At 51.8% G+C, this 15,163-nt stretch overlaps 1 protein-coding gene across 5 annotated transcripts in view; it reads left to right on the top strand.

Annotated features, from left to right (window-relative positions):
* The window catches only part of PTK2B (protein tyrosine kinase 2 beta), a 128,803-nt gene that overhangs the window by 111,784 nt on the left and 1,856 nt on the right, over window positions 1–15,163 (top strand). For 3 of the 5 annotated variants that reach the window (XM_067745217.1, XM_067745212.1, XM_067745214.1), the window contains 12 exons: window positions 59–148; window positions 1,278–1,482; window positions 4,330–4,438; window positions 5,643–5,708; window positions 6,347–6,481; window positions 10,836–10,901; window positions 11,010–11,156; window positions 11,379–11,414; window positions 11,783–11,807; window positions 13,189–13,235; window positions 13,809–13,946; window positions 14,205–14,285. In XM_067745217.1, the coding sequence (XP_067601318.1) occupies window positions 59–148; window positions 1,278–1,482; window positions 4,330–4,438; window positions 5,643–5,708; window positions 6,347–6,481; window positions 10,836–10,901; window positions 11,010–11,156; window positions 11,379–11,414; window positions 11,783–11,807; window positions 13,189–13,235; window positions 13,809–13,946; window positions 14,205–14,285 (1,145 nt within the window). The remainder of the gene's footprint in view (window positions 1–58; window positions 149–1,277; window positions 1,483–4,329; window positions 4,439–5,642; window positions 5,709–6,346; window positions 6,482–10,835; window positions 10,902–11,009; window positions 11,157–11,378; window positions 11,415–11,782; window positions 11,808–13,188; window positions 13,236–13,808; window positions 13,947–14,204; window positions 14,286–15,163) is intronic. The other 2 variants (XM_067745215.1, XM_067745216.1) reach the window with 1 other exon arrangement.

The raw sequence follows: 15,163 nt of genomic DNA on the forward strand, positions 1-15,163 counted from the left end.
TGCACAAATCTGGATCTCCTTCTCTAATAACTACTGTAAACCCTCTGTCCACCCAAAGCTTCTGTGACGCGTCTCCCTATCAAATGGATGTCCCCCGAGTCCATTAACTTCCGCCGCTTCACGACGGCCAGTGACGTCTGGATGTTTGGTGAGTGGACCTCCTGGAGGGCGTGGAAAAGTGTTCGATTCTCACCTCTGTGACCAGGTTAAGAGGGGGCACAGGAAGCAGGGGTCTGGACCCCCAGGTTCTGTTTTGCTACAGCCACTGAGAAGTCCCAGAAATGGGGAGGCCAGTGGTGGGTCGGGGGTGACATGGGCTAAGGGCCAGCCTGGGTTCATCTTCCCAGAAAAGGCTCTTGAGGTGAGCATGTGCTCCACCAACCAGCCCCGGGACTAAGGTGGGCCACCCTGGAGGGGATCCTCAAAGGCAAAGCTGAGGTTTTCTCCGAGAAGGAGGTGCAGGGTGAGGTGAAAGCAAAACCAGGTGGCAGATGGACAGCCGCTTACAGAGCACACAACTGTGTAGATTCTCCCTCTCGGGTCCCCAAAGCCAGCCCAGTAACATCTCATTATTATTCTTCCCATTTTCCAGATGAGGAAACTGAGGCTCGGGCGAGTCAGGGGCTTGCCCGTGGTCACATAGGCAGCATGCGTTGGTGTTAGGCTTTGAACACCAGCTTGCTTGCTTTCTTTTTTTTTTTTTAAATTAATTTCTACTGGAGTCTAATTGCTTTACAATGTTGTGTCCGTTTCTGCTGTACAGCAAAGTGAATCAGTTATACATCTACATCTATCCCCTCTTTTTTAGTTTCCCTTCCCATTTAGGTCACCACAGAGCCCTGAGTAGCGTTCCCTGTGCTATACAGTATGTTCTCATTAGTCATCTATTTTATACATAGTAGTGTATATACGTCCCAACTGACATATATACCAGCTTTCTGTTGGAGGTTCCACCCACTCCTAAGAGAAGGCACCAGTGGTCCCAATGATGTGCCTTTGATGGTCCCCTCCACATCCCACAGACCCTAACAGCTCCGTGTGGAAGGGGCCGGGGGGTGGGGGGATTAGTTCACTTACGGATGCAGGTGATTGGTCCCTTGGTGGACCGCCATAGTGATCAAGATTCCAGGGATGCTATACGGGGAACGAAGGAAGGCAGGGCGGTCCCTGGCAGGCGCTGAGTGCGGACTGCCCGGTTGTTCCTGGGGAGGGCGGGCTGCCTCTCTAGGCAAGAGTCCCCTCAGCAGGGGCCCTGAGACGTCTCCTCCCGCCCTCAGCCGTATGCATGTGGGAAATCCTGAGCTTTGGGAAGCAGCCCTTCTTCTGGCTGGAGAACAAGGATGTCATCGGGGTGCTCGAGAAGGGGGACCGGCTGCCCAAGCCTGACCTCTGCCCACCTGTTCTCTACACCCTCATGACCCGCTGCTGGGACTACGACCCCAGTGAGCGGCCCCGCTTCACTGAGCTCGTGTGCAGCCTCAGGTGAGCAAGGAGGCCGGAGGGGGCTACAGGCCCAGGGCCCCTGAAGAGCAGGTCTCCTCTTCAATAGCGCTTACAGGTTTACAACATCCTTCCTTAAACAAGATGCAGCCGGCGTCCTGGTCCCCTCCGAGGGAGGAGGGAATTCAGGCTCAGCTGGTGACTCAGTGCCCAAGGCATGGCAGGTGGGGCTGGGACTTGCCCTGGGACCGCCCCCACCTCATCCCACCCCCTGGCCAGCACAGCGCCATGTGTCCAAGTGGAGTTAGCCCATCCTCCCAGTGGAGGAGGCCTTACAGAGGCTCAGTGCTGTGTCAAAGGCAGGAGGCTGAAGCCGAGTTCACTGTCAGATATATGAACTCAGAGACGCAGAGTGGGGTCAGCCGCACCATCTCTGCATCTCTTAACCGCGAGCACAGGGCGTTGCTCCTAGTATGTGCCCAGAAGATATATTTTAGGTTTGAATTCAAAGGCTGCATCAGACTTTCACTGCAGTGCCTGTGCTCTTTGCTGAGGTTTGGGGTGCATCTTACAGGCAACCAGCCTGGGCACGGGACCTGCTTCCCTGGCAGCACCCCTGTGCCTTTCCTCTGCCTCTGATTGTTCCCCCCAGACAGCAGGGAAAGGAGTGATTTTTGGCTGTGAAGACAGTGACAGGCATCCCCTGTCCCTTCTGAATGAAGCACTGGTGGCCTGAGGGTCTGATCCTTCTCAGGTGCCCAAGAGCCATTACCCCCGGGTGCTGGGAGGTCCTTGGTGAAGGTTGCTGTTGGAGAGCCTTTTAGAGGGTAATCCTGTTGCCTTGGTGGCCCGCCTGCCACCAGTGCCCCCTTGGGTGGTCTGACTTCTTTTGTCATCCTTTAGGGCAAGGGTCAGCAAACTTTTTCTACAAAAGGTCAGACAATAAATATTTGTGGTTTTGCAAGCTATACAGTCTCTGTTGAAACTACTCAACTCTGCCGTAGCTTGGAAGCAACCGAAGATGATGAGTGTAGCTGGGTTTCAGTGACACGTTACTTGTGGACACTGAAATTGGAAGTTCATGTAATTTTGACATGTCCTAAAATATTTTTCTTTTAACTTTTTTGAATCATTCAAACATGTGAAAACCATACTTAGTTTAAAGCTACACAAAAATAGGTAGGGGACCGTATTTGGCCTTGTGGGCCTAGTTTGCTGGCTCCTACGTTAGGGAACCTAGTGTTTAATTAATGTTAAATACTGCAACTTTAAACACTGTTGTCAACATGTGGGCATTTTTTTTGGAGAAAGAAAATAGCCCCCAGAAACTGCCTTGTGGGGAGGAGCCCCAGGGGGAGGCTGGGAACCCCAGGTCCAGGCAATGGGAGATATGCTGCATTTGTTTGCAGGCAGGGCTCCAACACAGTCTGCAAGACCTCCAGCTTAGAAGGCCTCTCTGTCCCTGACTCTCTCTTCATTGACGCTCCTGATTAATTCTAGACTCATCTGTTGGTCCCTTATAAGGGAGATTTGAGAAGCCAAAGGGTTCCGGGAGAAAAGTGTTTGAAAGACGTAACTTGAGGGGGTCAGAAGCTCTGGGGTCACGGGGTCTTCATTCATTCTGGAGGCTTGAGACACATGGGGAGCCTCTCAGATGACCCTGATGACCCCAGGACACCTCCCTCAGGCCCCAGCCTGGTGGTCCTCCACTGGAGCTAAGAAAGGATTTCATGAGGGCTTCCAATCTTTGGGGGTAGGAAGAACCCTCTTAATGTTGAATTTTGAGAACTCTTCCATGTAACATACACTTTTAGAATCCACTGATTGACAGAATGCAGTAAGCCGTATAATGATTTTTTTATTGCACACAATATAATGCATATACATCTGAAAACACAACACCAAATATTACATATTTAGTAGTACTGTTAAAAATTATTAAAGAAGACAGTTTAAGTGATACAGACAAACTGTTTAACACTCCATGAAGTGGCAGTCTCCGTGCCCAAGGGCCAGAGTGCAAAATGGGGTGGAAGTCAGGACCCTTTTATAAGATAAAGAATAAGGAACAAGGAAGAGAAAAATAGAGGATGAATGGAGAACAGGAAGTACGTATAAAGCCCAGAGCTGGTTTGGCATTTGGGTTGGCCAACTGGGTGGTACTTTGTTTCTGGTCAAGCAGAGCATTTAGAGGGACATGAAAGTTATCTGCATTTTGGCTTGCTGGTGTGACCCCCTGGGCAGTAGCGGCTCCATCCTGGGCTTAGACATTTATTTCAAGAGCACATAATACTTGTCTACAGACAGTGCTTGGTACACGTGTGAACATGTGGATTCACGGACCCCCTGTAATTATTCGAGTCCTCTGAGGTCTGTGATTCCCAGGTTGGGAACCACCAGATTGGGTTAAAAAGGCAAGAAGCATGCACTTAGCTAATCTGGGAGGGAATCCACCACCCTTTCCCATTAGCACACACCAGGAATGCATGGGTAGGAGGTTTAATGAAAAATAGGAGATGTAGAGCACGGGCCTCTGTCATGAGGTTGTCTGGGACATCAGAAATCTATACAGGTTATCAGTGCCAGTAGGAGGGACAGGAGGGCAAGAGGCATGGGGACATGGGCAGGAGACACACTCGCACTGTCCGGTTGGGCTAGGACTCGTTCTCCGAGGACCTTTCCCCACCCTGGACCCATTCCGTGATCTTCCCAGCCTCGGTGAGGGGGGCTGCAGCATCCGTACTGCAGCCTGTCTCCGAGGGGTCTCCCCAGTGCATTGTGCAGAGGACATGGGAATGGGATCCGGTCTGTGGTGGAGCACAGAGAGGAGCCCCCAGTAGCATTTTTGACCCTGTTTCTCTCTCCTTATCTGACCTGACTCCCCGGCAGTGACATTTATCAGATGGAGAAGGACGTCGCCATAGAGCAAGAGAGGAACGCTCGCTACCGACCTCCCAAAATCTTGGAGCCCACGGCCTTCCAGGAACCCCCACCCAAGGTGAGCCAAGCCCTGGCCTCACTGGCCCCGTGAATCACAGCAGAGCCGGGCCCCTGTGCGGCCCCTCCCAGGCCTCGCTGCGTAACTCCCCTCACAGCATAGGTAGGATCGCACCCTATGGTCCTCTCAGCCCTTCGACCCAACCATCTATCAGCACATCGGCAGGTGGAATCTGAGACAGCAAGGGAGCAGGCACCTTGTGGGACGGCTGCAGCAGGGGATCACCCCGGAAATGTTTCCCTTGAGAGACTGGAGCACTTTTCCTTTTCGTGTTTTTACCCTGAGGGTACATGATGGGGAGCATCCTTGGGCCCCTGAGGTGCAGCCTCCCATGTCTGTGGCATCTCTGGGCACAGGAGCCAGTGCCCCGCTGCCCCGCTGTTAGGTGGGTGGGTTGCGAGGGACCGTGCCTGTAGTAGTCAGCTTGGGGTGCCATACGAAGCACCACAGACTGGGCGGCTTAGAAAACAGACAGCGCGGAGGCTGGGAAGTCCAAGGCCAAGGTGCTGGCGGATTCCCATCCGGTGAGGGCTCTCTTCCTGCCTGGCAGATGGCCACCTTCTCGCAGGTCCTCACACAGTGAGGAGAGCGAGCTCTGGTGTCTATTATTATCGTTATTGTTGTTGTTGTTATTATTAGGACACTAATCCCAGCATAGGGGCCCTACCCTTGTTACGTCATCTGACCCTGATTACCTCCCAAAGGCCCCACCTCCAAATACCTTCACACTGCGGGTTAGGACTTCAGCATATGAGTGGGGGGGGGGGCGACACTCGGTCCATAACAAATCCCTATGGATGCAGGGCCTTTTTCACTGTCCCCCTTGCCTGCTGTCAGGCCCAGCTCGGTTTTCATCCCCTCCGTGAAGCTGCTGTGGGTGCCGGAGCCTTCCATGACCTCCCTCTGGGTGTCTGTGGCTCTTGAGTACTCATTTGGCAGGCACTCCCACCTCCGCGGAGGCTACACACAGAGATCAGTAACCCCCCCAGGAGGGCAGAGAGGCTGGCCTCTTTGTACCCTCCCATCACTCAGTAGTAACAGATGCGCAGTTAGTGGACGCATATGATTTTAATGATAACTTTGTTCCTCATCTTCTTCATCCTGAACGAGCCTGACCTGTTTCCTACCTGATATTCCCCTTGGTGAGCTGTGCTCACTCAAGGAGAGAGACAGGGACTGACTCATTTCTGTGTTCTCTCTCCAGCCCAGCCGGCCCAAGTACAGACCCCCTCCACAAACCAACCTTCTAGCACCCAAGCTGCAATTCCAGGTAAACATGTAACCAGAGGGCTGGGGCGGTTCAGGGCCATTCCTCATCTCGGTCCTTCCTGAAACTCCATCCTCGTGCCTTAGAGGAGCAGTAGTCACCTGTTCGGGCAATGGAGACGGCCTGCATTGGCTCTTCTCGGGTACCCAGAAAAGAATTAACATACCCTTTACGATGTTTAAACATACCCTTTTGCGATGTTTAAAATAGTGGGGTTTTTTTTAAGGTGTGTATTATATATACACATACCTGTGGGTTAATCATATCTGTCAAATTTGTAACATGATGATGGAATATAACTCCTTTCTGAAGAGTCCTGAAGGAGGAGACGTACTCAGTAGGTCAGTAACACACATGGACCCATGGTATGCACCACGTCACAGGGAGGGCTGTTGGATGGAAGAGAAACCACCGTGTCTGTGCTGACTTCTAGCCGAGAGCCGTGTATGTCGCTCCGCCGTGTCTCCCAAACGGGGCCAATGAAATGCCCACACCTTGTTCTTTATTAGCTCCTGGAGAGCGAGTCCTGTGTCTCCCATGGAGCTCTTGTATCGTTTCTTTGTGCTCGTGTTTGTAGCAGCTAATTGTCCACCTTCCTGCCTTGTCCCTGTGCCTGGTGCTTCTTTGCTTCTCCTGAATAGGTCCCTGAGGGTCTGTGTGCCAGCTCGCCCACGCTCACCAGCCCTATGGAGTATCCATCTCCCGTAAGCTCTCTGCACACCCCACCTCTCCACCGGCACAATGTCTTCAAGCGCCACAGCATGCGGGTAAGAGGGCTCTGCATGCTGGGTCCCAGCCAGGACCGAAGAGACTGCTAGAGGGAGGTACCTGGGATACCGGGAACTGCACATCCTGGGGCTCAGGAGGTGCCCTCCATGTACCAGTCAGGCCACTGAGGTGCTCTGTGACTCCCTCTCCTCTGCAAGCACATCAGAGTTAAGGGGCCAAGCCCGGGGCTGCTCTTGAGGACACCAGCTGGACCCAGACCTGCCCCATCCCTACTCTGGCACTGTGGCGAAGGATGTAAAATCTGCCCCCCCTCCTTCCGCCCTGGCGATAGTGTGAAGGCTCATGGGAAGAGGGCAGTCAAGCCTGATGGTGCCAGAAAAGTGAAAGATCCTGGAGGCTCCGCCCTGCTCCGCCCTTCCTGTCTGATTGTTGTGGTTGTTCAATCTCTCCTCAGTCAAAGGAAAGGCTTCCTTGTGGCTGCCACTCCTGCTGCTTTGGAAAAGTTGCTGCTGTACGAGAAGGAGCTTGGGGGCTAGTGTGGGGCTAAGCCACACCCTCCCCAGTCACGTCTTTATTTTCAGCTGCCAATGAGACCCTGAGTATTTTGTGGACTAGCTTCTAATTGTCTTGTTAAAACAAACAAACAAAAAAGAGCACCTCTGCCTGTCCACTTGTAACTTGTCCTCACCCATCTTCTCCTTCAGTACAAATGGTCCCCGTGGTCAGTTGCCATGAACACTTGATATATTTTACTAAACGGAGTCTTGATATGTGACATAACAGACTAAAACCCTTATTATTTTAGCTCTAACTCCATTGCCATGCACGATATTTCAGGCTCACCATATAAGACTCTAAAAATTGAGGGGAAACTACATTTCTATTATAATACATTTACAAAATGTGGGGAAGTATGTTGAGATATCCTATGCCGTTATTCTTAATTTAGTAAAACTTTGAAATGATTAAGATAACTTCGAATTCTAGGCAGTGAGATCTTAGTGGAATCAATATCCCCCTGACATAGCTCATTTTTCTCTTTTACATTAATTTAACCAATTTATATCTTAGCATATACTTAACGATAATAAAACTGCATTTTTAAGCATGCACTATCATTTAGGCAGTGTTCAATTCCTCCACTCTCCTGCCCTTGACTCTTTATTCATAATTAATTGCGTTTTAGTGAGATTGGCTTTAAAATGCATCCTTTCAGTAAGAAGGTATTTTGTACATTTGAGGGATGGCACCGCGTTTGTCTAATCCCTGACTCACCGTAAGGACTTTGTTCAGTTCCGTAAAGACAGACTGTGCGGCAGGAAAAAAAGACCTTTTCTGTCAGGGGTTTAGAAGTACTTGCCACAAGGAAAGTCTGCCTAAAATAACATAATGAGCATTTCTTAAACAACAACAACAAAAAAGTTAAAAACATAAACTCCATTTCATGGTATACATCAGAAACATCGAGAAAGCCTCTTCCAGGCAGAATGCTGAAAAGGTATAATAGGCTCCCTGCAAAGCATTTGAAAGCATTTAACAAAAATCAGAGATTTCTGTTCCCACAAAAACAATTTTTCTACTGACTAACTCTATTGCCTGACTCATCTGAGAATCTGTGGGATTCCATACCAGCGTCAGGATGGCAGCAATCTCCCCCTTGAAGACCTCACAATTGAGGTTGAAAATAATAATAGAATTCAATAAACAGCACCTTTTTAAAGGGACACTTTGCTGGGCTCTGTCCTAGGTTCTGAAGGGAGAACTGCCTTCAGTGAGCTTACCATCAGCCAGAAGGAACAGGGCAGGTGCATACTTGCCTGAAATGCAAACCACAAAGCTGTGAGTGGCACATAGAGGTACAGCGAAAGTGCAGTGGGAGCTCAGAGGGAAAAACAACTCCTTCCGGCTTCTTTTCTGCAGCTGGGCCTCAGTGGATGGGGACGATTCGGAGGGGAAAATACTGGGATGCAGGGGATGAAAGAGGCAGAGCATTGGTTGGAGCCAAGGTTGAGTGATGGGAAACCATAGGATGAGTGCAGGAGCTGTTTTTCTAGAACAAGGCAGGTGCATGTGGAGGTAGAAATAAGACTGGCAGGATGGGGGTAGCCAATTTATAAAAGGTGTCAAAGCTTATCAGAGTCGTCTTAAAACACCACAAGGACCTGATTTCTCTTAAAAATGACCAGCAATGTAAGCATTCATTGCCTGATAAGAACACCTGAGGTATACCAGTAAGCCCTGAAGAGGTCCAATTTGAAATAATAATAGTAATTTGCTCCTTGAGTGTTATGAGACGATTGGAAGACATAGGAACACACCTACCGATGCATGTGAAAATATTCGGTAAGGTGGTGATCAGGCCTGGCGCATGCTAGACGTTTGAGCGGTAGGAATCTTCTTCTGGCAATTACAAAACTACATAGTGTTTTCTTGAGTCTGGCAACTCCTTCTACTGGTATTTACTCTAGTCTTCCTCAGTCCGTACATTTTTCTTATACCTGGAGATTCCTAACTCTGTCTTCAGAATGTTTGACACTTAGTTTCTATTTGTCGCTATTTGTCACTAGCCTACGGTAGACATGCCATTGTGTTTGCAGGTGTTGGCGTTTAACTGAGGATATTTACAGCCTTAAAATCCCCTCATTTGGGGGCATCAACTGTTGTGAAGTAAATCTTATTTATTTTTGTCAATTCTATGGTTATGAAATACTCTTATGTTCTGAAATTTGTTTTACTAAAATAAGATCTAACTCAGTAGCTCTCAACTCCAAGGGGACATTTGATGACATCTGGAGACATTTTTCTTAAACAACTGGGGAGGTGCTGTAGGCGTCTAGTGGGTGGAGTTGCTGCAAGCATCCTATAGGGTATAGGAAATCTTCCCCCCGATAGTGAATTATCTGTCCCCAATGTTAATTGTGCTGAGGTTGAGAAACCCCGTTCTACTATTGGTTACTTGGACCCATGAGAACAGGGACACTGCATATTTAACCATCACTGCCCTCCCAGCACCCAACTCCATCCCTGCCATATAGTAGCTGCTTAATAAACAGTTACTGAATAGAGTAACAAACAAAGAATATTTCAGCAAGAAAATAAACTTATGATGAGAAGTACTGTTAGAAACTGAGAGCAGTAATTGTAGCTGAACAAGCCTAGGAGAAACATACCAGTGTAACTATTTTCAAACTGTGTGTTATATTCAAGTGTGTTTTAGAGACTTTGGTGGGATAAGCTTTTTTAGAGGCTTGGCAGAGACTATGCCTTGCTAAAGTAGAGTGAGAATAATTTTTAGCATTTTATGTAAGTGACTTGTGTGTAAACTGGCCAGTTCAAAGGAAAGGATCTGAGTGGCTTGCCAGCCTGAATGTCATGGAAAGGTCACATGCCCCTGGCAAAGGCCGCCCCAGGATATATGCAATCTAAAGAATGCCAGTAACGCTCCTGTGTCCAGGAGACCCAAGTAATGTTGTGCAGCAGAAACAATGCAAGCCAGTTTAAAGGGACTGAGAAGGTATTTATATAAATGAACCCTGGGGAAGACTGAGGGAAGAGAACTAACAGGAAAACATGCAACACCTTCTGTTTAAGAAATAGCAGGTAGAACTATGAATAGATCCAAAGCCCCACAAATGAGTTAAAACAGGGTTAGATTAATAAAGGTACGGAGAGGGCTTCCCTGGTGGCGCCGTGGTTGAGAGTCCGCCTGCCGATGCAGGGGACGCGGGTTCGTGCCCCGGTCCGGGAAGATCCCACATGCCGCGGAGCGGCTGGGCCCATGAGCCATGGCCGCTGGGCCTGCGCGTCCGGAGCCTGTGCTCCGCAATGGGAGAGGCCACAGCAGTGAGAGGTCCGCGTACCGCAAAATAAATAAATAAAAATAAAATAAAAAATAAAGCTAGGGAGAGGAAGCATTTATTGCGTATCTATAGATCCTTATTTCTTTAAATTGTGTTCTTCACTTTACCTCTTAGCTCATGCATTTGTTTTAACCTTTGGTTAAATAACCCAAGCTACTTTCTTAATAAAGAGTATGTTGTAGTAAAGAGGCATGATCAGATGGGTGCCTGCTGTCGCTCCTCCTCTCGGGTCCCACCCCACTGTGGACAGCTTTGGGGGAAAGCACACCACTGCTCCTCGAAGCTTCCAGACCCGCCATCGCGGTCTTAGGTGGCCATAAGGTCCCAAGGCTTCCCAGAGGGCTGGCTTTGCATTTCCAGCTGTACTAAGTGACAGTAGCCATGACAAATGCCAACTGAGAAAATACTATTAGGACAGTTATTTGAAAATAAAATGGTAGTGACAGATCACGTGATCGTTTGAAAACAATGCCTGTTAAACTATGTGCACTTGGGTTCGGCATTTCACTGACACACAGGCGTGTATGTGCGGCTGACGGACCCACAAATAACTGTCTGCATAGATGGCTGCAGATTTAAGGACAACTTTACAAGAAAAAAGCAGCCGGTGAGGCCAAGGCGTGTGGCTCCCGCAAAGCTCTCCAGAGGGTTGTCCCTCCTGGGTGTGGGGACTGGACTTACTGTGTCCTCTCCTGTCTCCCTGCTGTCCTCCCAGGAGGAGGACTTCATCCGACCCAGCAGCCGAGAGGAGGCCCAGCAGCTGTGGGAGGCCGAGAGGGTCAGGATGCGGCAGCTCCAGGAGAAGCAGCAGAAGCAGATGGTGGAAGATTACCAGTGGCTGAGGCAGGAGGAGCGATCCCTGGTGAGTGGCCGCTGAGCCCCGGGGCGGGAAGGGACGCATTCCCTGCGGTGCTGCCGGGCACGTTCTGATAACCGTGCTCCCCTGGGAGAGATGTCCAGGCCGCCGTGTCACTTTGTGTCCCCTTTCGCCTCCCCAGCTGGCTAGAGTGAGCGCTCTCCATGCATCCTTGGGGGTTTTAGTTCTAGAATCCTAAGTCCTCTGCTTTGGTTTCCTCCTCTGCAGGACCCCATGGTTTACATGAATGACAAGTCCCCGTTGGTAAGTCACCGCGAGAGGTCTCTGCCTTAGGGGGAAGGCCTGGGAGGGCCTGGCAGTCAGCGGGGGGACCCTGGCTCCAGGCCTGCCCATCTCTTCCTTTCTGCCTCTCACCTCGGGAGCACGTCTTTCCCCTTCACTCTGATCTCCACAGGCTCCTTCCCTGAGCTCACACTCGAGCTGCACCCTTAGCGCCGCCTTCCTTGGCCACAGGGCCCCCAGGTCACTTGCGGTCAGGAGGTCCCCAGGTCCTCCTAGAGCTAAGATCTCTAAACCTCTAAATGGACACCTGGGGGTGGGGAACAGGCCAAGGAGGGACGTGGGTGGTCCCAGGGCCGCATCAGTGACCTGTTCTCTTTCCTTCCTTCCAGACCCCAGAGAAGGAGGTCGGCTACAGTAAGTGTGAGCGCCCTTCCTCTTGGCAGGAGTTTCCTCTTGACATCTTGTAAGCAGCCGCCACCCCTGCCCAGGGCAGAGAGCGGCAAAGGGAGTGTGTTTGCAATTGGAAGAAACGTCTGCCCTGTCTGAGCTCAGAGTGTGCAGAGAAGCGCGGTTTGGGAGTTGATATCCACCACCTCCCACCCTCCGCCCCACCCCATCCCCCTCCGTCTGCCGCCTGTTCCCACCTCTCTGGGTGGCTGCATTTATTTGGAGGAGTTGGTGATCCTATCTCCCACCCACTCCGTTGGAGGCTCTACAGTAGCTCCGCCCGTCTCTCCCAGGTGACTGCTCCTCCCCAGGCCCCAGGGACCGAAGAGAGAAAGAGGGCGGGGCCCACTGAGCCCGCAGGGTCTTTCCTGGAGCCTAAAGGCCCTCTGCTGCAGGCTGGCTGGGTGGAGCTGGCAGTGAGCCAGGCTCTTCATCACCATGGGGTGGGGGGACTGATGACTGTGGTGATGGTGACAAGCACTGGCCCAAGGTGCTGAAAAATGTCAACTCGTTTAATCCCACAGCAGTCCTTCCTATATGACAGGTACAATTTCTTACGATGCCCATTTTACAAAGGACATGAAACAGGCACAGGAAGGTCAAGTGACTTACCCACAGTGATTAGCAGAGCTAACGATTAGTGATTAGCAGAGCTCAGATCTGCTCAGATTTGAGCCCAGGCAGTAGTCTGGCTCCTGCAGGGTCCCTTGTGAGCGAACCGTCCCATTTGACAGAAGACAGTTGAGGGCCTGGGACTGTCAGTAAGTTGCCCCAGGTCACCCAGCTCCCTGGTGGCAGAGGTGAGAGTGGACCCAGGTCTTTTGACGTCTACTTCAGGCAGCTACACAGGGCTTGTGTGTGCCTTTGCTCATCAGAGTGGGGAGGAAATAGCATGCTGCTTCTACCAGTTCACTTCCTTGACCCCACCCACCCCGAATGGTCAAAGCAGACAAGAGGGAAAAGCCTCGCAAACCTACTGCACAGCAGCTGTTGCACCTGGGCGGGGCTCCACGGACACCTGCTGCCTGCAGAGTGGGCTTCTCCCTCATGACTGTCAAGGTCAGGGTGTCAGGGCCCAGGGTGCAGCAGCCCCGAGGCTGGAACAGCCCCTGCCATCCCTCCATCTCTGCGTGACTTTGGCTTTTTCTGTCTTTGAAATCCCTGACTACAGAGGACCAGGGAGGCCAGAGGTTCTTTTCCCCGCCATCGTCCTGGGATTCGGGTTTCATTTCCCCGGGTCTCCTCGTAGTAGTGGAGAGGGGCTTTGCTGGGTTAGCAGCAGGTACGAAGGGAGGGGTCGGGGTGCTGAGAACACCCTGCGCTCATTGTCCCCCCTCCCCCCTTGCAGCGGAGTTCACGGGCCCCCCAGAGAAGCCACCGAGGCTGGGCGTGCAGGTAGGTGCTGGCTCTGCTGAAGCTGGCCTTGTCTGAGCCCACACAGCTAATTCATAAAAAAGCAAAGGGAAGGCCAGTGCCCCGTCTCCCTGTGGCCCCTCCCTGACCTGGAGGAAAGCTCACTGGTCCAGCCCGAGGAGCAGGGGGTGTGGCCCGCCTCCCATTCTCCAGCCGCGCTTGGGCTCCCGGCACCCACGTGGCTGTGGGGCCCATGCTGGTTGCTTCACTCTGGAACAGCGGTTCTCAGCCTTGGTTACCCGTTAGAATCCTCTGACAAACTTTGAAACCACGTGGCCCCCAGGCCCAGGGGATGGTTCAGTTGGTCTGGTGTGAGGCCGGCCAGCAGTATGTTTTTAAGACTCCCCGGCAGACTCTAATGTGAGAACCACTGCCCTAGAAGCAGAAGGGAGGGAGGCACCCCCAGGACAGGGCGCTACTATTTCGGAGAAGAGGCTTCAGCAGTTGGGCTGACGCCTGAGTGGGCAGTGCCTGCCCAGGAAAGAATGGCTTGTGTGCCCCTGACTCGCCGCCCTCCCCTTGGGCCCTCTGCTTCTCTTCCCCCGACCCACACAGTCCATCCAGCCCACAGCCAACCTGGACCGGACCCACGACCTGGTGTACCTTAACGTCATGGAGCTGGTGCGGGCTGTGCTGGACCTCAAGAATGAGCTCTGCCAGCTGCCCCCCGAGGGCTACGTGGTGGTGGTGAAGGTGAGAGGCAGGGCGGAGCCGTGGCCTGGGGAGGCGGGCTGCTCAGCCCTGGAAGGAAGGGGGCGGGGCCGACCATCCCAGGCTGCCGGCTAGGTGCCTCTCCCAGGAAGACCCCCATTAGAGCCAGGTGGTCAAAGGGAATCTAGTCCCAGGTACCCTCGGCAGGCAGGCACCATCCCAGGAGGGCTCTTCCCCAGGGAGACGTGGCTTTCTCAAAAGAAGCCAAGCTGACGGTCGCCCCGCCCCTTTCTCTCCCAGAACGTGGGCCTGACGCTGCGGAAGCTCATCGCGAGTGTGGACGACCTCCTGCCGTCCTTGCCGTCGTCTTCGCGGACAGAGGTGAGTGTCCTTGTGCCAGTCGGTGACATCAGCTGTCACATGCCCCCTTCACCTGCCCCAGCTGTGTTTGACACAGGAGACTCAGAAGGGCCACCTGGGGCAGCCTCCTCTCTGCTGGGAGCCGCCAGCGGATGGCTCTGCACGGCATATCTGGGATGGCACCACAAGGGGGCCGAGTTGGCACCCGGGGACCCGGCCGGCTTCCTAGGGTGAATTTCCTAGTTTAGGTCTCAGATGGTTGTGATGACTTTTTATTGCGTGAGGACATGCAAAGGATGACACACCCTTCTTTTTACCGCCCCCTGTGATTCTTTGTCTAGTACCCTCCATACTAAGGTCAAGGTGAGTGTGTCACAGAAATAGCCGTTAAGGTTTCTTCAATTGATCGTTTAATCGATTTTCTCTATTTAAGTGAGAAACAATCACTGAAAACCAAAATGGGAGTGTTGGTGCTCTAACTTGAGATGGTCCCAGTGGTAGGCAGAGTGATGCCCCCCTAAGATGTCTACATCCTCAGAACCTGTGACTACGTGACCTTACATGACAAAAGAGACTTTGCAGATGGGATTAAGTGAAGGATCTTGAGATTATCCGTGTGGGTAAAATGTAGTCACAAGGGTCCTTGTAAGAGGGAGGTGGAAGCAGAGGTCTTATGAGTCAGAGAAGGAGATGGATGATAGAAGCAGAGGTTGGAATGATGCCACTGCTGGAAGGATCTGCAAGCCAAGGAAGGCAGCAGCCTTTCAAGGCGGCAAAAGGCAGGGAACAGATTCTCCCCTTGAGCCTGCGGAAGGAACGCAGCCCAGCCGTCACCTTGACATTAGCCCCATGGGACCCATTCCAGACTTCTGACCTCCAGAACTGTAAGAGAATAAACC

The sequence above is a fragment of the Pseudorca crassidens genome, chromosome 7 (assembly GCF_039906515.1).
Source record: "Pseudorca crassidens isolate mPseCra1 chromosome 7, mPseCra1.hap1, whole genome shotgun sequence".
NCBI lineage: Eukaryota > Metazoa > Chordata > Mammalia > Artiodactyla > Delphinidae > Pseudorca > Pseudorca crassidens.